General features: G+C 40.5%; 1 protein-coding gene across 3 annotated transcripts in view; it reads left to right on the forward strand.

Annotated features, from left to right (window-relative positions):
* SBF2 (SET binding factor 2) overlaps window positions 1–7,270 on the forward strand; it is a 595,592-nt gene extending 588,322 nt beyond the window's left edge. For all 3 annotated transcript variants that reach the window (XM_045015032.1, XM_045015034.1, XM_045015033.1), the window contains 3 exons: window positions 16–103; window positions 3,695–3,826; window positions 4,133–7,270. In XM_045015032.1, coding sequence (XP_044870967.1) covers window positions 16–103; window positions 3,695–3,826; window positions 4,133–4,231 — 319 coding nt within the window. In that variant the 3' untranslated portion in view covers window positions 4,232–7,270. The remainder of the gene's footprint in view (window positions 1–15; window positions 104–3,694; window positions 3,827–4,132) is intronic.
* The last annotated feature ends 10,504 nt before the right edge of the window (window positions 7,271–17,774 follow it).

Below are 17,774 nucleotides of genomic sequence, written 5' to 3' on the forward strand. Positions count from 1 at the left end.
CTCCTTCTGTTCAAGGTCTTTTGAAGGTACACTTTACAAAAGAGGAGCTTTGTTAAAAGGTTGGAAACCTCGCTGGTTTGTACTGGATGTGACAAAACACCAGGTAAAACATTTTTAGCAAACTGGATTTTTATGTGAATAACTTACTAGAGTTTTACTTAATAAGAATATAGAAATAGTTTGACAAATAGTACAAGAAATCATAAAATAATAGAAATGTCTTGATCCTGAGAGGTCATCAAGGCCAACCCCCCACTCTGAGGCAAGACAAGTATACCTAGACCCTCCCAGCAGGCATTTGTCTAACTTGTTCTTAAAACCCTTCAGTGACGAGGATTCCATAACCTCTCTTGGTAACCAATTCCAGTCCTTAACTGACCTTATAGTTAGAAATGATTAGTAATGATTATTTGCAAATGCAGCTGTACATAGTATTTCAATACAGATATTTATCTGTGTGGCTGGTATACCTTATAGTCAATGTGAAGGTAATCATTTTGTTTTTTTAAAACAGAGATAATCATCTAATATATAATTTTAAAGAAACTCCATGAACTGGTGGTAATCTAGTATTTGAGTGCGAACACTGTTTGTTGCTTTATACTTTATAGAGAAAGACAGTCCCTGCGTCAAGGAATTTTCAGTTGAAAATGGCAGTATATTGGCCCACCCAGAAGCAATTTTATTAAAACTTGCTATCTTCAGAAGGGCATTAGCCTGTTGGTCAGTGTTGGGCATTAACCTAGTCTTTCTGTGTGAGCCATGTGAACTCTTCATCAGTCAAAGCAGTTTAAGAAACCAAACAATCTCTGATATGAACAGTCCAAAAAGCCAGAAGGTACTATCCAGTATTCAAGTAGAGATCTGAGGCATAATTTTGGAGTTGGGAGTAGGGTTGCCAACTTTCTAATCACACAAAACCGAACACCCTAGCCCCACCCCCTGCCCCACCCCTTCCCTGAGGCACCGCCCACTACATTCCCCCTCCCTCGGTGTCTCGCTCTCCCTCCCACCCTCACTCACTTTCACTAGGCTGGGTCGGGGGTTGGGGTGTGGGCTCCAGCGTGGGGCCAGAAATGAGGGGTTCAGGGTACGGGAGGGGGCTCTGGGCTGGGGCAGGGAGTTGGGGTGCAGGAGGGGGTGAGGGCTCCAGCTCGGGGTGCAGGCTCTGGGGTGGGGCCGTGGATGAGGGGTTTGGGGTGCAGGAGGGGGCTCCCGGCTGGGGGGTGTGGCTGAGGGATTCAGAATGTGGGAGGGAGCTGTGGGTTGAGGCAGGGGTTTGGGGTGTGGGAGAGCTGAGGACTGTGGGCTGGAGGTGCTGGCTCTGGGGAGGGGCTGAGGATGAGGGGTTTGGGGTGCAGGAGGGGGCTCCAGGTTTGGGAGGGCTCAGGGCTGGGGAAGGGAGCTGGGGCTCGGAGTTGGTGTGTGGGCTTACCTTGGACAGCTCCCAGTCAGCAGTGCTGCCTGCCTGTCCTGGCTCCGTGCTGTGCCCCAGAAGCGGTCAGCAAGTCTGGCTCCTAGGCAGGGCAGAGCATGAGGCTCAGCAGCGCGTGCTGCTCTCACCCGCAGGCACTGCCCCCTCAGCTCTGCCAGTTTGAGTTTGGAGCCCCATGGCCCACGTCCCGGCCTAGGAGCCAGGCCTGCTGGCAGCTTCCAGGGCACCAGCGGTGCCCTGGGACAGGTAGGGACTAGCCTGCCTTAGCTCCACAGCACCGCCGATCGGACTTTTAACGGAGCCAGCAAGGTCCCTTTTCGACTGGGTGTTCCGGTCAAAAACTGGACACCTGGTTACCCTAGTTGGGAATAGAGTTAATTCAATCATCCCTGTCCAAACTGTAGTAGTAGTTATACATTTCAAGCATGCATTTTTTCATTCGTTCTTGGAGCACTTCCTTTTCATATTTATTTTCATGAAGCCTATCCTATGCAGATAAATTGGAATCCAGCATACATTGTAGATTTATCAATCTGGATTGCCATAATACAAAGGTCCATTAACCTGTTATCAATGTTTATAATGCAACAACCCATGTATGATATAACTTCACTGGAATTTTTTTGCCTAAATATCTTCAGATCATGAGACCCAAAAGTGAAATCCTGGCCCCACTGAAGTTAATAGGAGTTTTGTCATTGATTTCAGTGAAGCCAAGATTTCACCCACAAAGTTTATTTCTAAAGTCCCCTGAAATTCCAGTTTCTTGATATAATAGCCATTTCAGACAGACGTATATGGGAAACCTTTGGTCTGTCTTAGTGAAGTCTGTCTTTACTGGTTTCAGTACATTGAGTTGCATGACCATTCATGTATATACTAACAAATTAGTGCACAGGAGGTAAGCACAGAAAATCTGTTTACTGCTTTAGACATTGAACCCTGCTTGCAATGCACACCCAATTCAGTGATGGCACTTATGGCCTAATGAACTTTAAATAATTTTGGTCATTATCACACAAGCCCTTACTCGTGCAAATAGACTTTATTTACATAAGTTTCCTCAGGGGTGCATAACTAAGGACTAGCTTTTAAATAGCCAGTAGGGCCTTGTCTACAGAAGAAAATTGTGATAGAAAATGTTAGTTAACAGGTTTTACTTAACAGAATGTTAAACATTATTTTCTCCTGAGTGTGGACAAGGATATCATCTTTTAAAATGTTAACTAATTGTGATTAAAACTGGTGTCCCCCCATGCAGAAGAAGACACACTTTCTCCCAGTATGTACAAGGTGTTCCTCTTTAATATTTTAATTGTTTCTATAGCCAAATCTCCTATGGAACATTGTTCATGAAAGGTAGACATATAAGCAATATGGGGCGGGCAACAGAAGGAAGTAAATCTGATTTGGAAGGACTCCATTTTTACTTTCCTTAAAGAAAGGGTTTGTCTTTACTTCTTGCATCCAGTGTGAAAGGGTGGGTTGTTGTTTTTAATATGTAAATACCAGATTTTCTTCTGTGGAATTGTTTGAATACTGAAAGTAATTTAGTGGAGTGGTTATTATTGAAACCACAGTGTCTTTGTAGAAAAGCTGCATTAAACCACTAAGTATAGTATAGGAAAATGTCAGTTTTATATGTAATCTGTAATTACCTAAATTATACCTGAGTTTTTGCTGATCGCTTTCAATTTAAAATACAGGAAATAAAAACTTTTGTTAACTCTTTGGTGCAAAACATGTTCATTAGTTTCCAAGCAATGCACAGGGGAGTGTTATGTCAGGATAGCCTGAATCCTCACATCAGAGTCGTTCCCTGGGGCAGTTTCACACTTGTCCCACAGTGCAAAGCTGCCATAAAGGCAGCAAGTCTGGCCACATGAGGATTCCCCCCAGTTTGGACAATCACAAGATGGCACTCTGCCAATTCCCAATACAAGCTGTTGCTTGGACATGCCTACTGCCTGATGATGCCAGCTATTACACTGTCCATTTGTAGTCGTAAGCAGTTTGTTCAGTTTATAGCAGATCTCAGGCTTTTGCAAGTGGCTCCTCAAAACCAGCCCAACATCCAGTGCCTCACAATGAGGGCACACAAGGAGGCTTAAAAGAACTTTTTGTTCACTCTCAAAACCCCAGAAGCTATGCCAGGTACAGAAAGGACGAGCACAAGGATCTGGCCCCAAATAGTGCATTTGTCTGTGTATTGGTTTATATATTGCATTTGGTTGGTTTGTTTTCCCTTTTGTGTTCTAGCTGAGGTATTATGATTCTGGTGAGGACACAAGCTGCAAGGGACACATTGATCTTGCAGAAGTCGAAACAGTGACTCCTGCATCTCCAACAATTGGCGCACCAAAGCATGCTAGTGACAAAGCATTCTTTGATGTAAGTATACTTATTCTTTGCTGGCCTTCATTAGAGATTTTTCTTCCTTTGTTATGTTCTTCCTATCACAGCCATTCCTGCTGGATGGTCACTTGAGAGATTTCAAGTTAACTCACTATCAAGGGCAGTTGCACAACTAACCAGTGATCCACATTCTCAACCCAAAGTGAAAATTCTGAACATCAGTATATTCAAGCAAAATGAAACGCTTCAGATATCAAAACTTAAAAGAAAGTTTGAAAGTTCCTGAGCTGTATCTTCTAAATTTAGTTTTCTATCTTATACACTTCTGTTTTCATTTTGCAGCTGAAGACAAGTAAACGTGTGTATAATTTCTGTGCCCAAGATGCACAGAGTGCACAGCAATGGATGGACAGGATCCAGAGCTGTATTTCAGATGCATAACAGAGACTACCATTCCACTCCCAACTGCAGAAAAGAAATGCTTTCAGCAGTTCATGTTGCAAGAAGATACATTTTGAAATGCTATTACAGAACAAGCAACCTTCCTTTCGTTTCAGTCATAAATACTCATTATATGCTGAAGCATCTTCTCTGTTGAAGTATTATAACCACTATAACTACTCCTTTTCTCCTGATAGGAGAACTTTTCAAATTAGTAATCTGTTTAGCCTGAAATATAACTCTTTTCAATATGATTCCTAGCTAAATAAGCCTGCTGTACACGCTGAAATATGCTACCCTCTAATACTGTTTTTCTAATCAGAGTTGCATCAGAAAAACTGTCTAGCTAGAATTGTGGACATTTTTCCTCAAATAGTGTTCTGTTTTCATCGAGTTTTAATATTTAAACAAAGTGGTCCAAATTTTCAAGCTAGTTGTGGAAGAACATTTCTACAGTTTCTAAGAAAAGTTTAGGTTTGTGAATTCAGTGACATGCATAGCAGATTGGCAAATGTCACTTAATATTTTTAAAGACCAAAAAACAAAACCTTAATTTTCAAAAAAAGGTTTCTTCTCAAATCTACTAGCTGCTCTCTAACCTCTTGCTCTAAATCATGCTTCTGCAATTTTACAGTTAATGTATGGCATTTCAAGTTCCCACTGTTTAGCTAAAGAATATGCTTTTTGGGTATTCTGTTTGCCCATTATAATAGGATAATGGAAAGAAAACTGGCTGATAATAACAAGAAGAAACTGGTCCCAAATTAAGACATCTATAGGAGAAAAATCTCTGAGTATGAAAAGTTGTATATGTTTATTTATGTTCTGTTCTGCTCACTGTAAAGTTAAAAATAACAAACACAATGATAAATGCACTAAACAATAAAGCAAACACTTGCACTGAAATAGTTGAAATGCAGACATTTTGCGGGACAGAGGTAAGTTATTTATAGCAGAACAATGCTAGCTAGATAACCTTTACAGATACTAAATATGTACATAATTTGGTTTGATGTGATTTGATACTTTAAAAACATTTTTGCACATAAATTGGAAGACTGTTTTAGATTTTTACATTTAGTAACATTGTGTTTGTTCATCTTAAAATCTTTGAGGAATGTTGTTGAGTTATTTTTATATATAGCCCAAAATTACTAGAGGTTTTATTTGCTACAGTTTGTGATGACATGGAGTGGAGTCTTTAGATAAAAAACATTGTGAGGTTTTTTTAATGTTAATATGTTAAATATCCAACTAATATTTCATAGAGTTTGTATATATGATTTGGTATTTTCTGATTTTTTCCAGGCATTCTTCTTATAATTGTTAATATCAGACTAACCTAACTGACTTCATTTATAGGATTTCAATTATTAAATAGTTTGTCCCCTTTTTTTAACCACTTTTCATTTTTTTGACTAAATAATATTCAATTTCACACTGCACACAGAATAGGAAATGCAGCTGTTTTATTACATATGGAATTTTTTTAAAGGAATGAAGGACCTTTTTTTTTTTAGCATTTTCAATTGATAAATCTCCACCTGTGAAAATGGTGTTTGCACATTTGTATTTTTCTGTGTATATGAAGTACTTTTATATGTACTTTGTAAAATACTGATCCCACTGTTTTTAAGGTCATTTGAAAATGTACACAACACATCTTATTTTGTAACTAGGTTATTTTAACTATTTTATGTATGTTACATGACTTATGTATGCTAACCATCTTGTAATAAATACACTTTTTAAAAAAAAAATCCTTCCTTTACTGTGAAAAGATGATATCGGTGTAGTGCAATACTCACAGAATAAAGATCTTATTATATCTTGTACCATAACACAAAATCTCAAATTACCTGGTATTAAAATGAGTGGGTATTTGTGTATACTTGTATATATTCCTATACAAAAAATGCACATTGAGAAACCTTAGCTAAAAGTTAAACATCTATCAGCAAAAATGCTATAAACCAAAGAAATTTGAATTTCAAGCAACAGTATCATCCATAATTCAGTATCAATTTACATTCCTTTCCCAGAGACCAAATACATAATTATTGCACTTAGTCATTAAATATTAGCATTAAGTATAAAGAAACCAGAACCTTCACTGCACAGTTTCTCAACACAACTCTGCCATATGTCAAAGCCATATATCTTACTTATTTATACAATTTTATATTTAAATTAACTAGTTTATAAGAAATTAAATGGTCAGAGTTGAAAATGTGCATCTGAATTTGGTCCTTATTTACTGTATGCATATGTATTTGTGCAGGAGTTGGAATGGAAAAGGAGTGTTATAGAGGTGAGCAGTCAGTGACTCTAGTTGGGTATTGTGAAGCTTGGGTGGTAAGGTTTGTAAATTGAGTTTGGTGTGGCTATTAAGGTTTCTTAAAGTGTTGATCTCCATTTTTAGCATCTGCATCGATGGAAAATGCACTTAAATCAAAAAATTCTAAATAAAACACACTAAGTTTTAAGTATAAATGTCAAAGTTTAATGTTGGATGTGGATAAAGGAGAGGGCATGAAGGGTGGTAGGCATGGGAGTATAGAAGAGGCAGGGTCAACGGATGTTGGTTGATGGGACAGAGGCCATGAGATTGTTGGCCTCAGCAAGAGTCAAGAAAGAGAGGAGCTGGGGGTGGGGGCAGGATAGCTATGGTGGTGTTGATGTAGCATAAGATTTAGGAGCCATGGAGCTGGTGGAGGTTAGCAACAGAGATGAGTAGGCAAAAGGGAGTGTTGAGACACAGTGACACAGGCTATAGAAGTCTCTCCCCACAGTGGGCAGAACTTCCCTTTGCTGAGAGAATCCCTGACTCTTCTGTGGGGATTTCCAGCACAGAGAAACCCACCCCGGCAAGAGGAGAGTTCACAGCACTTTCCTATGGAAGACCACCTCCTCTGTCATGCAGTGTCAGTTCTCCCCTGCTACCAACTATAAGAGCCCTGCCTGTTGGAGAAGGGAGACATATTATCAAGGGTCATATTTAAAGTGCAGGGGGTAGCTTGCCCTCACTTCTTCTCTACTGACACCATCTCCCATAACAAATGATAGGGTGACTTGCTTTTTGAAAAAAAGATGTTTAGAACATGTGAACATTGATACTTGAATGTCATATTGCGGTTCAATAAAAGATATTACTACATACACCTTGTCTCTCTCATATTACTAACCTCTCCTTCATATCCAAACACAATGGAGGTTGGAGGATAGGGTTATAGAAACCCTTAATAATAAAAATAAGCAGTCCCATGTTATGGAACTTCAGAATTATGATCAATATTTGGAATCCCAAACTTCTGGGTCAGTACTTATGTAATAAAAATATAAACAACTATTAGATGCAGGGCCAGATGTTCAAAATCTGGCATCACATTCTGCACTCCTAATTATTTGTATCTGATATTTTAACAACACCATACAAATCTTGTAATTCTGTCCAAATATGGTTGTCTTGCCTTTTCCTCTCTCAATGTCCCTGGACTCTGTGTAAGGACTCTGAGCCATATCTATCATTTTTCACATCCATGGTCATCCAAATATTTGGCTGTTTATGATCACCCTGAGGTTGCTTTCAAGAATCAGACTGCTCACATGGATGCATCAGTTCCCCAGTTAATGCTAAAGTTCATGTTGAGTATCACTATTGCACCTGCTTTCTGGTTGTTGCCGATGTGGTGTTGGTTATTTCCAGAATTTGGCCACTGTGTGAGCCAGTATCTAACTTGGTGTCCATGTTCTCATGCAGCACATTATCGTTTTGTTTGTGTGCTGAATTTCTTCCTTAATTCAACAGCCAAATGAAGACACTCCAAAGTAACAATTTCTTCTTTCTAATTCCTTTCTTTGTTTGACTTTCCAAGATGGTAGAATATTGATATACATGTGGCTCAAACATTAGTATGTCTTCATGTTTGATTTCAAACAGTACACAAACCAATCCTTCTCCTTTACTTTGGATGATAGTCCTGGGCATGATGTTAAACTGCATCCTCCACTGCCTTGAGGATACTTCTTGGTTTAAGAAAGGCTAAGGGATCTCATCCCAACAGAAAAAGCGCTCACGCTGAAGCAATAGGCAGTTAGCAACTCTATTTAGGTTGCTCTCTGGCAGAAGCCACCACCTCTGTGTCACTGCACATCCAGACTTGCTCTGGGCTTTGGATTCTGGCTCCATGGTTTAAAGGAGGGGGATGACAGATCTATGGCAGCTGCTCCTCCATAACTTTTCCTGGGCGTATTCACTGAAGATGTTGGCAAGATGGTTGCAGGGATCCAAGAAAGGCATAAGGGCTATGGGGAAGCTACTCTGTGCATAGTAGAGAAGGATTTGGTGCTTTCATCCATGTTTGCAGATTGAACAGGATGTTATGGAAATGTTTTCCAGTAAATGAATGTGAAAGGAACAAAATGCAATTAAAAATGGAGCATTTCCCTTTAGCATTAATTTTGTTCATGTGTTTCAGCAAACCATGGTTCTGCCTTCCCCCTATTTTACTTTCCCGCTTCTGCCACCAGAGCCTTTGTTGTTTTTACTCCCCCACCTCCAAAACCTTTCTGTCATAGGAATCATGTGGTTGTAATATAGTGTGATTAGTATCTATGTGTACTACTACACTTTAGTGACTGACCGCCAAAAAACAGAAGCCCTATTTACTACTGAAAGCTAAAGGCCTGTCCCTTTGGAGCTAATGGAACAAAGTTCTGACCTAGATTGCACATATCTATGGTTTACCTGGCAACCACAATGTATATGCAGCCATTAATATGTGAAAACTATCATTGCAGCTGACGGTCATGGCTCTCAGCTGAGCCCTAATACTGCCACTACTGAGAAACCCATAAGGGTCTTTCCAAAGCAGTGAGAGACTCTCTCATCTATGGTCTAAGTACGTTGCCTCTACACAGTTCCCAAACCCTGATAGAATAGGAGCAAAGGACTAAAGATGAGATTGAAATACAAATTCACCCATGTAATAAGTAATTTAATTTACTGTTAGATCTCCAAGCAGACCCCCCCCAACTTGATGTTTACACTATTAAGAACTGAAGTAATATTCCACATTTCTAGCCACTGCATTAGTCTCACACATGCTCTTTTGTTTTAACAGTGCCCTCACAGCAGCTTGAGCTTTGTTCTAAAATAATAATTGCTGACAGTTTCTAATCTGAAGTCATGTTTTGTCCAGTCTTCTATTATAGTGCCTTCTTTTACCTGGAGCATATTGAAAATGTTATTGCATTGAGGGGAACAGGTGATATGTTCCTTCAGCTATTTTCCAGTGCCTGCTCTTTGATGCCAATATTTCTTGTTTGTGTGTCCTCCAGGAGACAATTTCAGTTCCTTTTGTCAGTTTAATAAGAAGTGACATGATAAAAACTGATGGTGATCAAAAGGCTACAGTATATCAGTTTGGCAAGAGATGAAATTTTATGGTATATAGTTCTTTCAAAAGTTTACAACTGAATATTGACTTAATACAGCTTTGAAACTTTATGATGCAGAAGAAAAATGCGGCTTTTAACCATCCTCATTTAAATGAAACAAGCACAGAAACAGTTTTCCTAACTTGTCAAATCTTTTTTAAATTTTTTCCTTTATTTTTTTAGTAGTTTACGTTTAACACAGTACGGTATTTGCCTTTGGGAGCGGGGGAAGTCTCTGTTGCTACCTGCTTGCATACTTCCAGTTCCAAGTTAAGTGTGTAGTTGACCAATCAGGTCATAACTCTGAGGTTCTACTGTATTCTGCTTTGTTATTTAACAGATCTCTTTCTTGGTGTTCAGCTCAATATTATCACAGCAAAACTTTTATTTAAAGCCCTCTTTTGTTAAGCCACTACCTTCCTTAATGACTACTCCAACAGTATTCCCCAGCATTTTTACTGTTCCAGAACCTGTATTAAGAGACCCCCTCTCCACCACAATAACGCCCCCTCCTCCCCCGAGTTGATCCTGGATGCAGCATCACGCTTTTATAGGAAGGCTGAACTGCTTTGGATTTCAACACCCATAAGGAATATGCAGTTTATACACATTGATTCTGCAAACATTCACACCAGACATGCCAAATCCATGAAAAAATGCAGAAATTGGGCTTGTTTTTGGCTTAATTGGCTTGTGAGTTGCTTGTTGGTTAGTTTTTGGCTTGTAGTTTTTTGCTTGTTGTAGCTTGTTGCTTTTCTTTTTTTTTTTTTATTATTATTTTTTTTTAATCGTCTCCCAGCAAGTAGGGGCAAGGGGGAGAGAGAAAGTTGAGGCATGTTTCAGTACCACGAAAGTAGCCTTCCTTATCTAAAATGTTTGATAAAATTTGTCAAAATTAACTTGACTTTAATCTACCACTTCAGACTCCTGACTCAAATTAAAGCCTCCAGTCTCTCTCCTTTTGTGGTATGGGTATGCAGCAATGCCTGAAAACCTGGAAAATATCCCATCAAGCGATAATGCACCAGCGCCAAGAACAAACTGAAGAGTTAGTTATGGTATGTAAAAGTCATGTCATTGACCACTGTGTGTGTAATGTACATTAACAGTGTCAACATGCCCTAAAGGTCATGTAACAATCTCAAAATGTAACGTGCAGTTGCTACAGTAGTCAAACATTTGGTTTAACCCTGAAATAGCTTTTCCTTCCACTCACTCCCTTACTGATGGAAATATTTATTTGAAACTTTTGTTTATGTACTCAGGCTGTGATTGCCATGGAAAAATTAATTTTAAAAAGGTATTAGAGAACATCAATGGCTATTTCAACTGTTATTAGCTACCACATGGCTGATCAAATATTGGTATATCAGACACATTTCTGTTGGCGTAAGTTTAAAAAAAAAGCTTCAGCTATTTCCTATGATATTTAATGTGTTTTAATCCACAGAATACATGTACTCAGATTTTTGTCACGTCCGTGGATTCTTACATTTTTGCTACCAAAGATAATGAACATTGTCACTGTCAATAAGGTAAACTATACCCTAGCAATTCGCCTATAGGCTACAAACAACAAAACTTTATTAACTGTTGTAACAAAAGAGTTAGTTCGAAAATGTGCACTTCCTCTGTCCTAGGGCATCAATCCTATGCTCCCTCTGTGCTGTTCAAACACTTCCTGAAAACACAATTCTTCTGCTAAGCTGTTGCACTTTCCCCCCTCTCCCCCCCTTTCCCAGGACGTGTACTTCATGGTGAAATGTCTTCCAGTGTTCTGCATGCCTGAATTGTTTTGTCTGTCTGAATTAGACTTATAAGATCCTTGAGGTAGGAACAATGTCTCCTTATCTGATTGTACAATGCCAGGAACACTTGATGACTTTTAAAAATAGTGACACATATATATTTAATACATATAATCTGTCTCAGACACAGTTTCTCTTCCATCTTCTGAAACTTGCTACAGGGAAAACAGTGATCATTCTATTTATCAGATGTCTACAGCCCTCCTGATTTTTACTAATTTCAGTCAGAGTAACATGGGGGATTTGGGGGGAGGCTTTAATTTGTTGTGTTCTCACATATGTGGTGGTCCCAGTTATTCTATATTAGAAACAGAGTTTAAATTCACTTTTTGTATCTGTTTTTCTTCTTACCAATACTGGTGAGTGAAAATGGACAATGGAGATCAAAGGCAGACAGATTCATGTAGTCACTGACAGATTAAGCCTCGATCCTGATAATCAGCACCCAAACAGAACAATGAGTCAGTGCTGGCATGAAGCAGGTGTCAGAACAGCAAACCAGTGATTTTGAGCTGGCTCATTTCTTGTGAAGATGATCAAAGACTGAAGAGAGAGAAAGATAGCTTTTTCCCATCCACCCTGACACATATCTTGGAGTGGACTGGGAGGAAGAATCTAACCAGGTTTTGAGGAATCCAGGGCCTGTTTAGCCTTAATCTATTCGGATTGTAGGTGATGATGATTTCATGTGTACATGCTTCACTCTGAGTAACTATATTATGTTGTTACTGTAACCCTATTATCTTGTTACTGTAACCCTTTTCCTTCCTTTCCTTGTCTGCACCTTTTTTTTTTATGACCTTGTTTTGTAATGTCTGAATTTAGATTCTAAATTATTTGGACTGCCTTGGCTTGTTTCTGCAAGGTGCCTAAACACTTCCAGCTGTTCAGGCATAATAAAAGCTGAAAGGTAATAGTCGTCATTAATTTTTTTAAAAAGTTTTGTGAAATGAGTGGCCAGCTCAAGCTGCAAATCGTAAGTGACACAAAGATCAGGGATGTTTGGATTAAGGGCTTTGGTTTGGTCTATTATAAGGATAAGGAGCTATTTTGTAAAATTGGGATCTGAGTCTGGATTTCAAACACTCTCAGGGTTTGACATATTATTATCTCTATTAGAAACTAGATTAACAGTATAGAGGAAAGAGGTTAACATGAAACCAACAGAAGGTAGGCTGAACTCTGACCACTTAATTGCTAATATTTCTGAGTGTATTTCAAGTTGAATATCACAGTTCCCTTTATCAGACACAGCCAAGTTATTTTCAGCTTCCAGAGGTGGGTACAGTGTCAAGTTTCTTCTTTAATTTCCAAATTTGGAGCTGCTATTTCCAAGATGCTACATGCTTGTCTGTTGTAGGAATCTTCCTTCCACTTTCTCAAAATGTGGGTCAGCTAGTAATATGTAATTGAACCCATATTCCAGGATAGTGGATGCCTTAAGAATAAGTCTAACAGTAATAATATTGCCCTTCTCAATAGCAGTTTCACTATCGGCTTTCTTGCAATTTCTTCCATGTTAGCTTGTGTGGGACACTGTCAAGGACAGGGATACGGGGCTATATGGGTGTGTCCATTCTCACGGTACCTAGGACTGCGAGTCACCTCATTACCTCTTGCCTCTCTAGCAAGAAGTAGCTTTGCTCATGGTGACTGAGTGTTAGCTCCCTAACACCGCCAGACTGTTAGCCACTCAGACACTCTTCTCTGGCCTATCCCATCCCCTGAGTCCCTTTAAAGCATTCCCTTGTGATATCCAGCCCCTGATACTGGCTGCTCACAAAAATCTCAGGCCCCCTACCCCCAAAGGACCAGTGTACCAGTTTACTAGTTTTACCTTAAATCTCTGCTCCTGTAAAATCACACCGCAATTGTGAGCACTTACAATAAAAGATTTATTTAAGAAAGATTCTACAAGAAAAAAGAGAGTGGTGGGAACAAATGGTTACAATACAAAACAAAATCCTAAAATGTGTACTAGAGCCTGCATTTTATTAATAAACCTTTCCTATCTAATAGATTAGGTTTTTTTTCCCAAAGTTCAGTCTGTTGCAGAGCTGTCTGGCTTCACAGGAACCAGCATCCAAACTTTCATGAACAACACCTCCACTCCACAAGATGTTTCCTCAGTGAATAGATGCAGAATGCCTCTTCCCACTCAGTGTTATATGGAAACAGTCTATTATTTCTATTAATAGGACAATCCCTTGTTCCTTGTTTTTTTGTTTTTGTTTTTTTTAACCTCCTAATGGCTTTGATTGTTTGCAGTTGTCTCCTCTGGTTTTCCACTGATAGTCTTAGGATGGAGTAACACTGAACAATTGAGCCTTGCATTACATGACTGGGTAACCAGGGAAGAGAGTGACGACTCCTTTCTGTTTGAATGGGCCATCGCCAAGACATATTGGGTATGTCTACACAGCAACTAGACATCTACAGCTGAACTGGGCTTGCAGGGCTTGGGCTGCAGGGCTGTTTCATTGCTGTGTAGACTTCCAGGCTCGAGCTGAAGCCCAGGCTCTAGGACAGGGGTTCTCACAACAAAATGTTTGATGGTCTCAGAGTGCAGCCACTAACTCTTGCTGGTGGCTGTTCTGACAAATTTTCCTAAAATACTTAATTAACTTTAGGAAAAAACAAATAAATATGCACAAATCCATGTCCAAATCATTGTAATTTATGTATGTACTTTTGGGGAGGGGGGTTGTTTGGTTTTTTTTTTTGTTTTGTTTTTTGCAGACTCAATAAAAATAGTGTAAGATTGTATTTTGGTGCCCCGGCCTCTGCTGCCTCCCCCGCCCCCTAGGCCCCACTGCTCTTCTCCCCCCCCCCCCCCCATTGCCCTGAGCTCCCTTCTGCGGCCTCGCACCCAGGCTCACCCCACTCCCTGCCTTTTGACAACGGCGCCCGGTAAGGACAGCTCTAATGAAGCCCAGAGCCAGAGACCTACAGCTGGAGCCAGGGGAGGAGGGCTGGAGCATGGAGCCAACCTACAGAGCCCCAAGGCTGAAGTGGGGGGCTGAAACCCACCCCCAGAGCCTCTGGCTGAGCCAGGGGAGGAGGTCTGAAGCCCACCCCTGGAGCTCCGTGGCTGTAGACAGGTGAGGATGGGGCTGAAGCCCACCCTTGGAGTTTCTGGGCGCTTCAGTGAGGGGCCTCTGCTTTGGCCCTCCTCCATCTCTGCCCAGGAGACTGTCCTAGCTGCAGGAAAAAACCCTTGTGGCAGCATTTGAGAAATGCTGCTCTAGGACGATGCGGGATGGGAGAGTCCCAGAGCTCAGGCTCCAGCCTGAGCCTAGAAGTCTATACAGCAAGAAATAGCCCCTCAGCCTGAACCTGAGTCAGCTGGCATGGCCCAGACATGGTTTTTTCTTTGCTGTGTAGACATACCCAAAAACCCCCGGTGACTAACTTTTACTCCAAGATCAAAAATATACTTTCAATATAGTTATATTCTTCCTTAAATATTACGCATACGTACATCTCCTAGTGATTGAGTTTTGATAGTTATGAGCTTTCTGTGGATTCCTTACATATTACTTCCTATAGATAAATACCCTGCAAGACTTATTTGGTGTAGTGAATTTGTTAGGTCTGAGACATTAGTAATGAGCTTGTGCGGAACAAGGGACCCTTTGCCCAAGAGCCCTCTGTGTCACAATAGGCCATTGATCTGATCTAGAATGGCAATGCCTATGTTACAGTCTTGTGCATAATATTTATTTCCAATCCTATCTGTAGCTACGAAGGAAATTCCAGTGTTGGGTCTGAAATGCACGTTCAAGTTTTCCTAGAACCAAACCCCTCCTATTGTGTATTTTGGATGTTTTTCAAACCACGAACCATGCAGCCAATAGATCTGTTCTAGTACACACCCAGGGAAGCAACAAAAATGAAAAGAGAAGCACCCATAACTTTAAAAAAAACAATTGGGCCCAAATCTCTCTGTCTCTCTTCTGCTTTAATAAAACACTCCACGAGAGTAATATTACACAAGGATTTCACCTTTCTATCTCTTGGAAGGAGTTCTATACATAAATTAACTACTTTATGCATTTTTACAGATAGTATTAACATGGTCAAAAACACTTATGGGCTCAATTGGCTGGATTTATAATACTGGGAAGGAATATTAATATTTTACTCTACTAATATGGTTTTCTTTTTAAATGCTCGGATTTGAGTTATTTGAGTTATATTGCTGACCATGCTGGAAGTTTAAGTAAGTATCTACACTGTATTTCAAAACAGCTATCCAATTTTATGGTGCATTTATGGTGTGTATTTGTTTTGCTTTTACTTTAAAAATATTTAGCCACTGGCATAAATGGGGGTAATTCTGTTGAAGCCAACTTGTGCCTGCTTATGCCAATGGTAAACTTGGCCCATTTTCTTATCTTTATTTGCTTTTTTAACAATAGTGCATTGATGTATCATGGGGATATTTAGCAAAGCTATGGGCCACATTCTCATTTACATGAAGTCGCCATTATACTGCTGATGTTAATGTAATTTACACCCACTTTAATTCCCCTTTACACAGCCAGAATAGTGTGAAGGGGTTTGAGTGGAAATGAGAATCAAGCCCTATGTTTTGCGTACTTATATTATCCTTCACATATGCCTTCAGGGAATAAAGAAACGCAATTCATAGTTGGAAAACATAGCTGTGAAGAAGTTTGACAACAGGTATTGAATTAAAGGGTCAGAGGAAGTATGATCTTTTGGCTAACTCACAGGTTTAGGAATCAGGAATGAAACCCTACCTCTGCTGAAGTCAATAGCAAAACACCTATTGACTTCAGTAGAGTCAGGATTTTACCCCCAGGTGATTTACTTTTGAAGCAGAGTCAGGAATAGAATTTAGCCTCTGGTTTGAGAGACCCAACTTTTAGATACCTCTGACCTGATTCTCAGAGTTTCCATGAGCACCCTCAGCTCTGTGTAGTCAATGGGAACCTTTCAGTGGCAATTAGATCGGAGCCGGGAATGCTCCGGAGTTTCACATAACAGGGCTTTTTGGAAATTCAGAGTTTAGCTTGACGTTGACAGATATCAAGCTTTGCTGAACCATTTGTTCTTTCTCCCCTTCTCTGTTCAAACAAAGTCAGCAGCCACATGAGTTCTGTTTGGATTTTGCACTTGTTGCACTCCCACATGAGCATTTGCAGTATGATTCAGCCAGACAGAGACACTGTATTGGGTGTTTGAAGTTATAAATTCTAGAAAATAAACTAGTGTCAGAATTTAGTATGAAACACTGCTGGGTAATCTTTCTTTTTGAAGGACTAATTATGTTACTTTCAATTTACAGTTATTTAGCTCGCATATTGTTATACATATACAGGTTAATCATAGACTATGGGGGAGGGAACTGCAGTCATTTAATGAATCATATCTACTTTACAGCACTACTCCCATTTTAGAATCCAAGATCCTACCTTCTAAGGTCCTAGTACATCAAACCTATCTGTGTTTGTTCTGAATCTGATGAAGCACAGTATTTGTGCATTGCAGAAAGGAGTCAGCCAGGGAATCCAGCCAGTAGAAACAGATGCATCCAAAGCAGGGACTGGTGTGTGTGTGTGTATAACAATGCTCAGCTGGGGCTACCCCTCCCTCCAGCTCCTCCTGGATCCAGAGCTGTACAGGGGAGACTTTACCCACAAACTCTGGGGGCACTAAGACCCAGGTGCTGCCTTCCTTTGTCCCCTCACCTTGTGGCCTTGGAGGAAAACTGCACAGAGGAACCTGTTAGAGACTCCAGCCCTATGAACAGAAGCAACCAAAGCAGGGACTGCTGCATCTAGAAGGAAGAAGCTAAAATGAGGCCCAGCCAGTGGTGGAGTAAGGTTTTGCAACCAGGGGAACAATGAGTCATTGGTGGTGCCTCCCTAGTCAATAGGTGCTGTAGCGGTTCCTAACCAGGGATCTGGGGCCCCCTGGGGGGATGCTATCAGGTTTCGGGGGTCCGCCAAGCAGGGCCAGCATCAGAATCACTGATAGGGTAACCAGATGTCCTGTTTTTAAAGGGACAATCCTGGTTTTGGGGACTTTTTCTTATATAGGCACCTATTACTCCCCACCCCCTGTCCTAGTTGCTGTCTGGTCACCCTACTCACTGGGGCCCATGGCAGAAAGTCGAAGCTCCACCGCATGGGGCTGGAGCCCAGGTCCCTGAGCCCTGCCACTCGAGGCTGAAGCCTGAGCAACTTAACTTCACTGAGGGCCCTGTGGTATGGGGCCCTGGGCAATTGCCCTGCTTGATATCCCCTAATGCTGGCCCTGAGTTTTAT

This window comes from Mauremys mutica, chromosome 4 (assembly GCF_020497125.1).
Source record: "Mauremys mutica isolate MM-2020 ecotype Southern chromosome 4, ASM2049712v1, whole genome shotgun sequence".
NCBI lineage: Eukaryota > Metazoa > Chordata > Testudines > Geoemydidae > Mauremys > Mauremys mutica.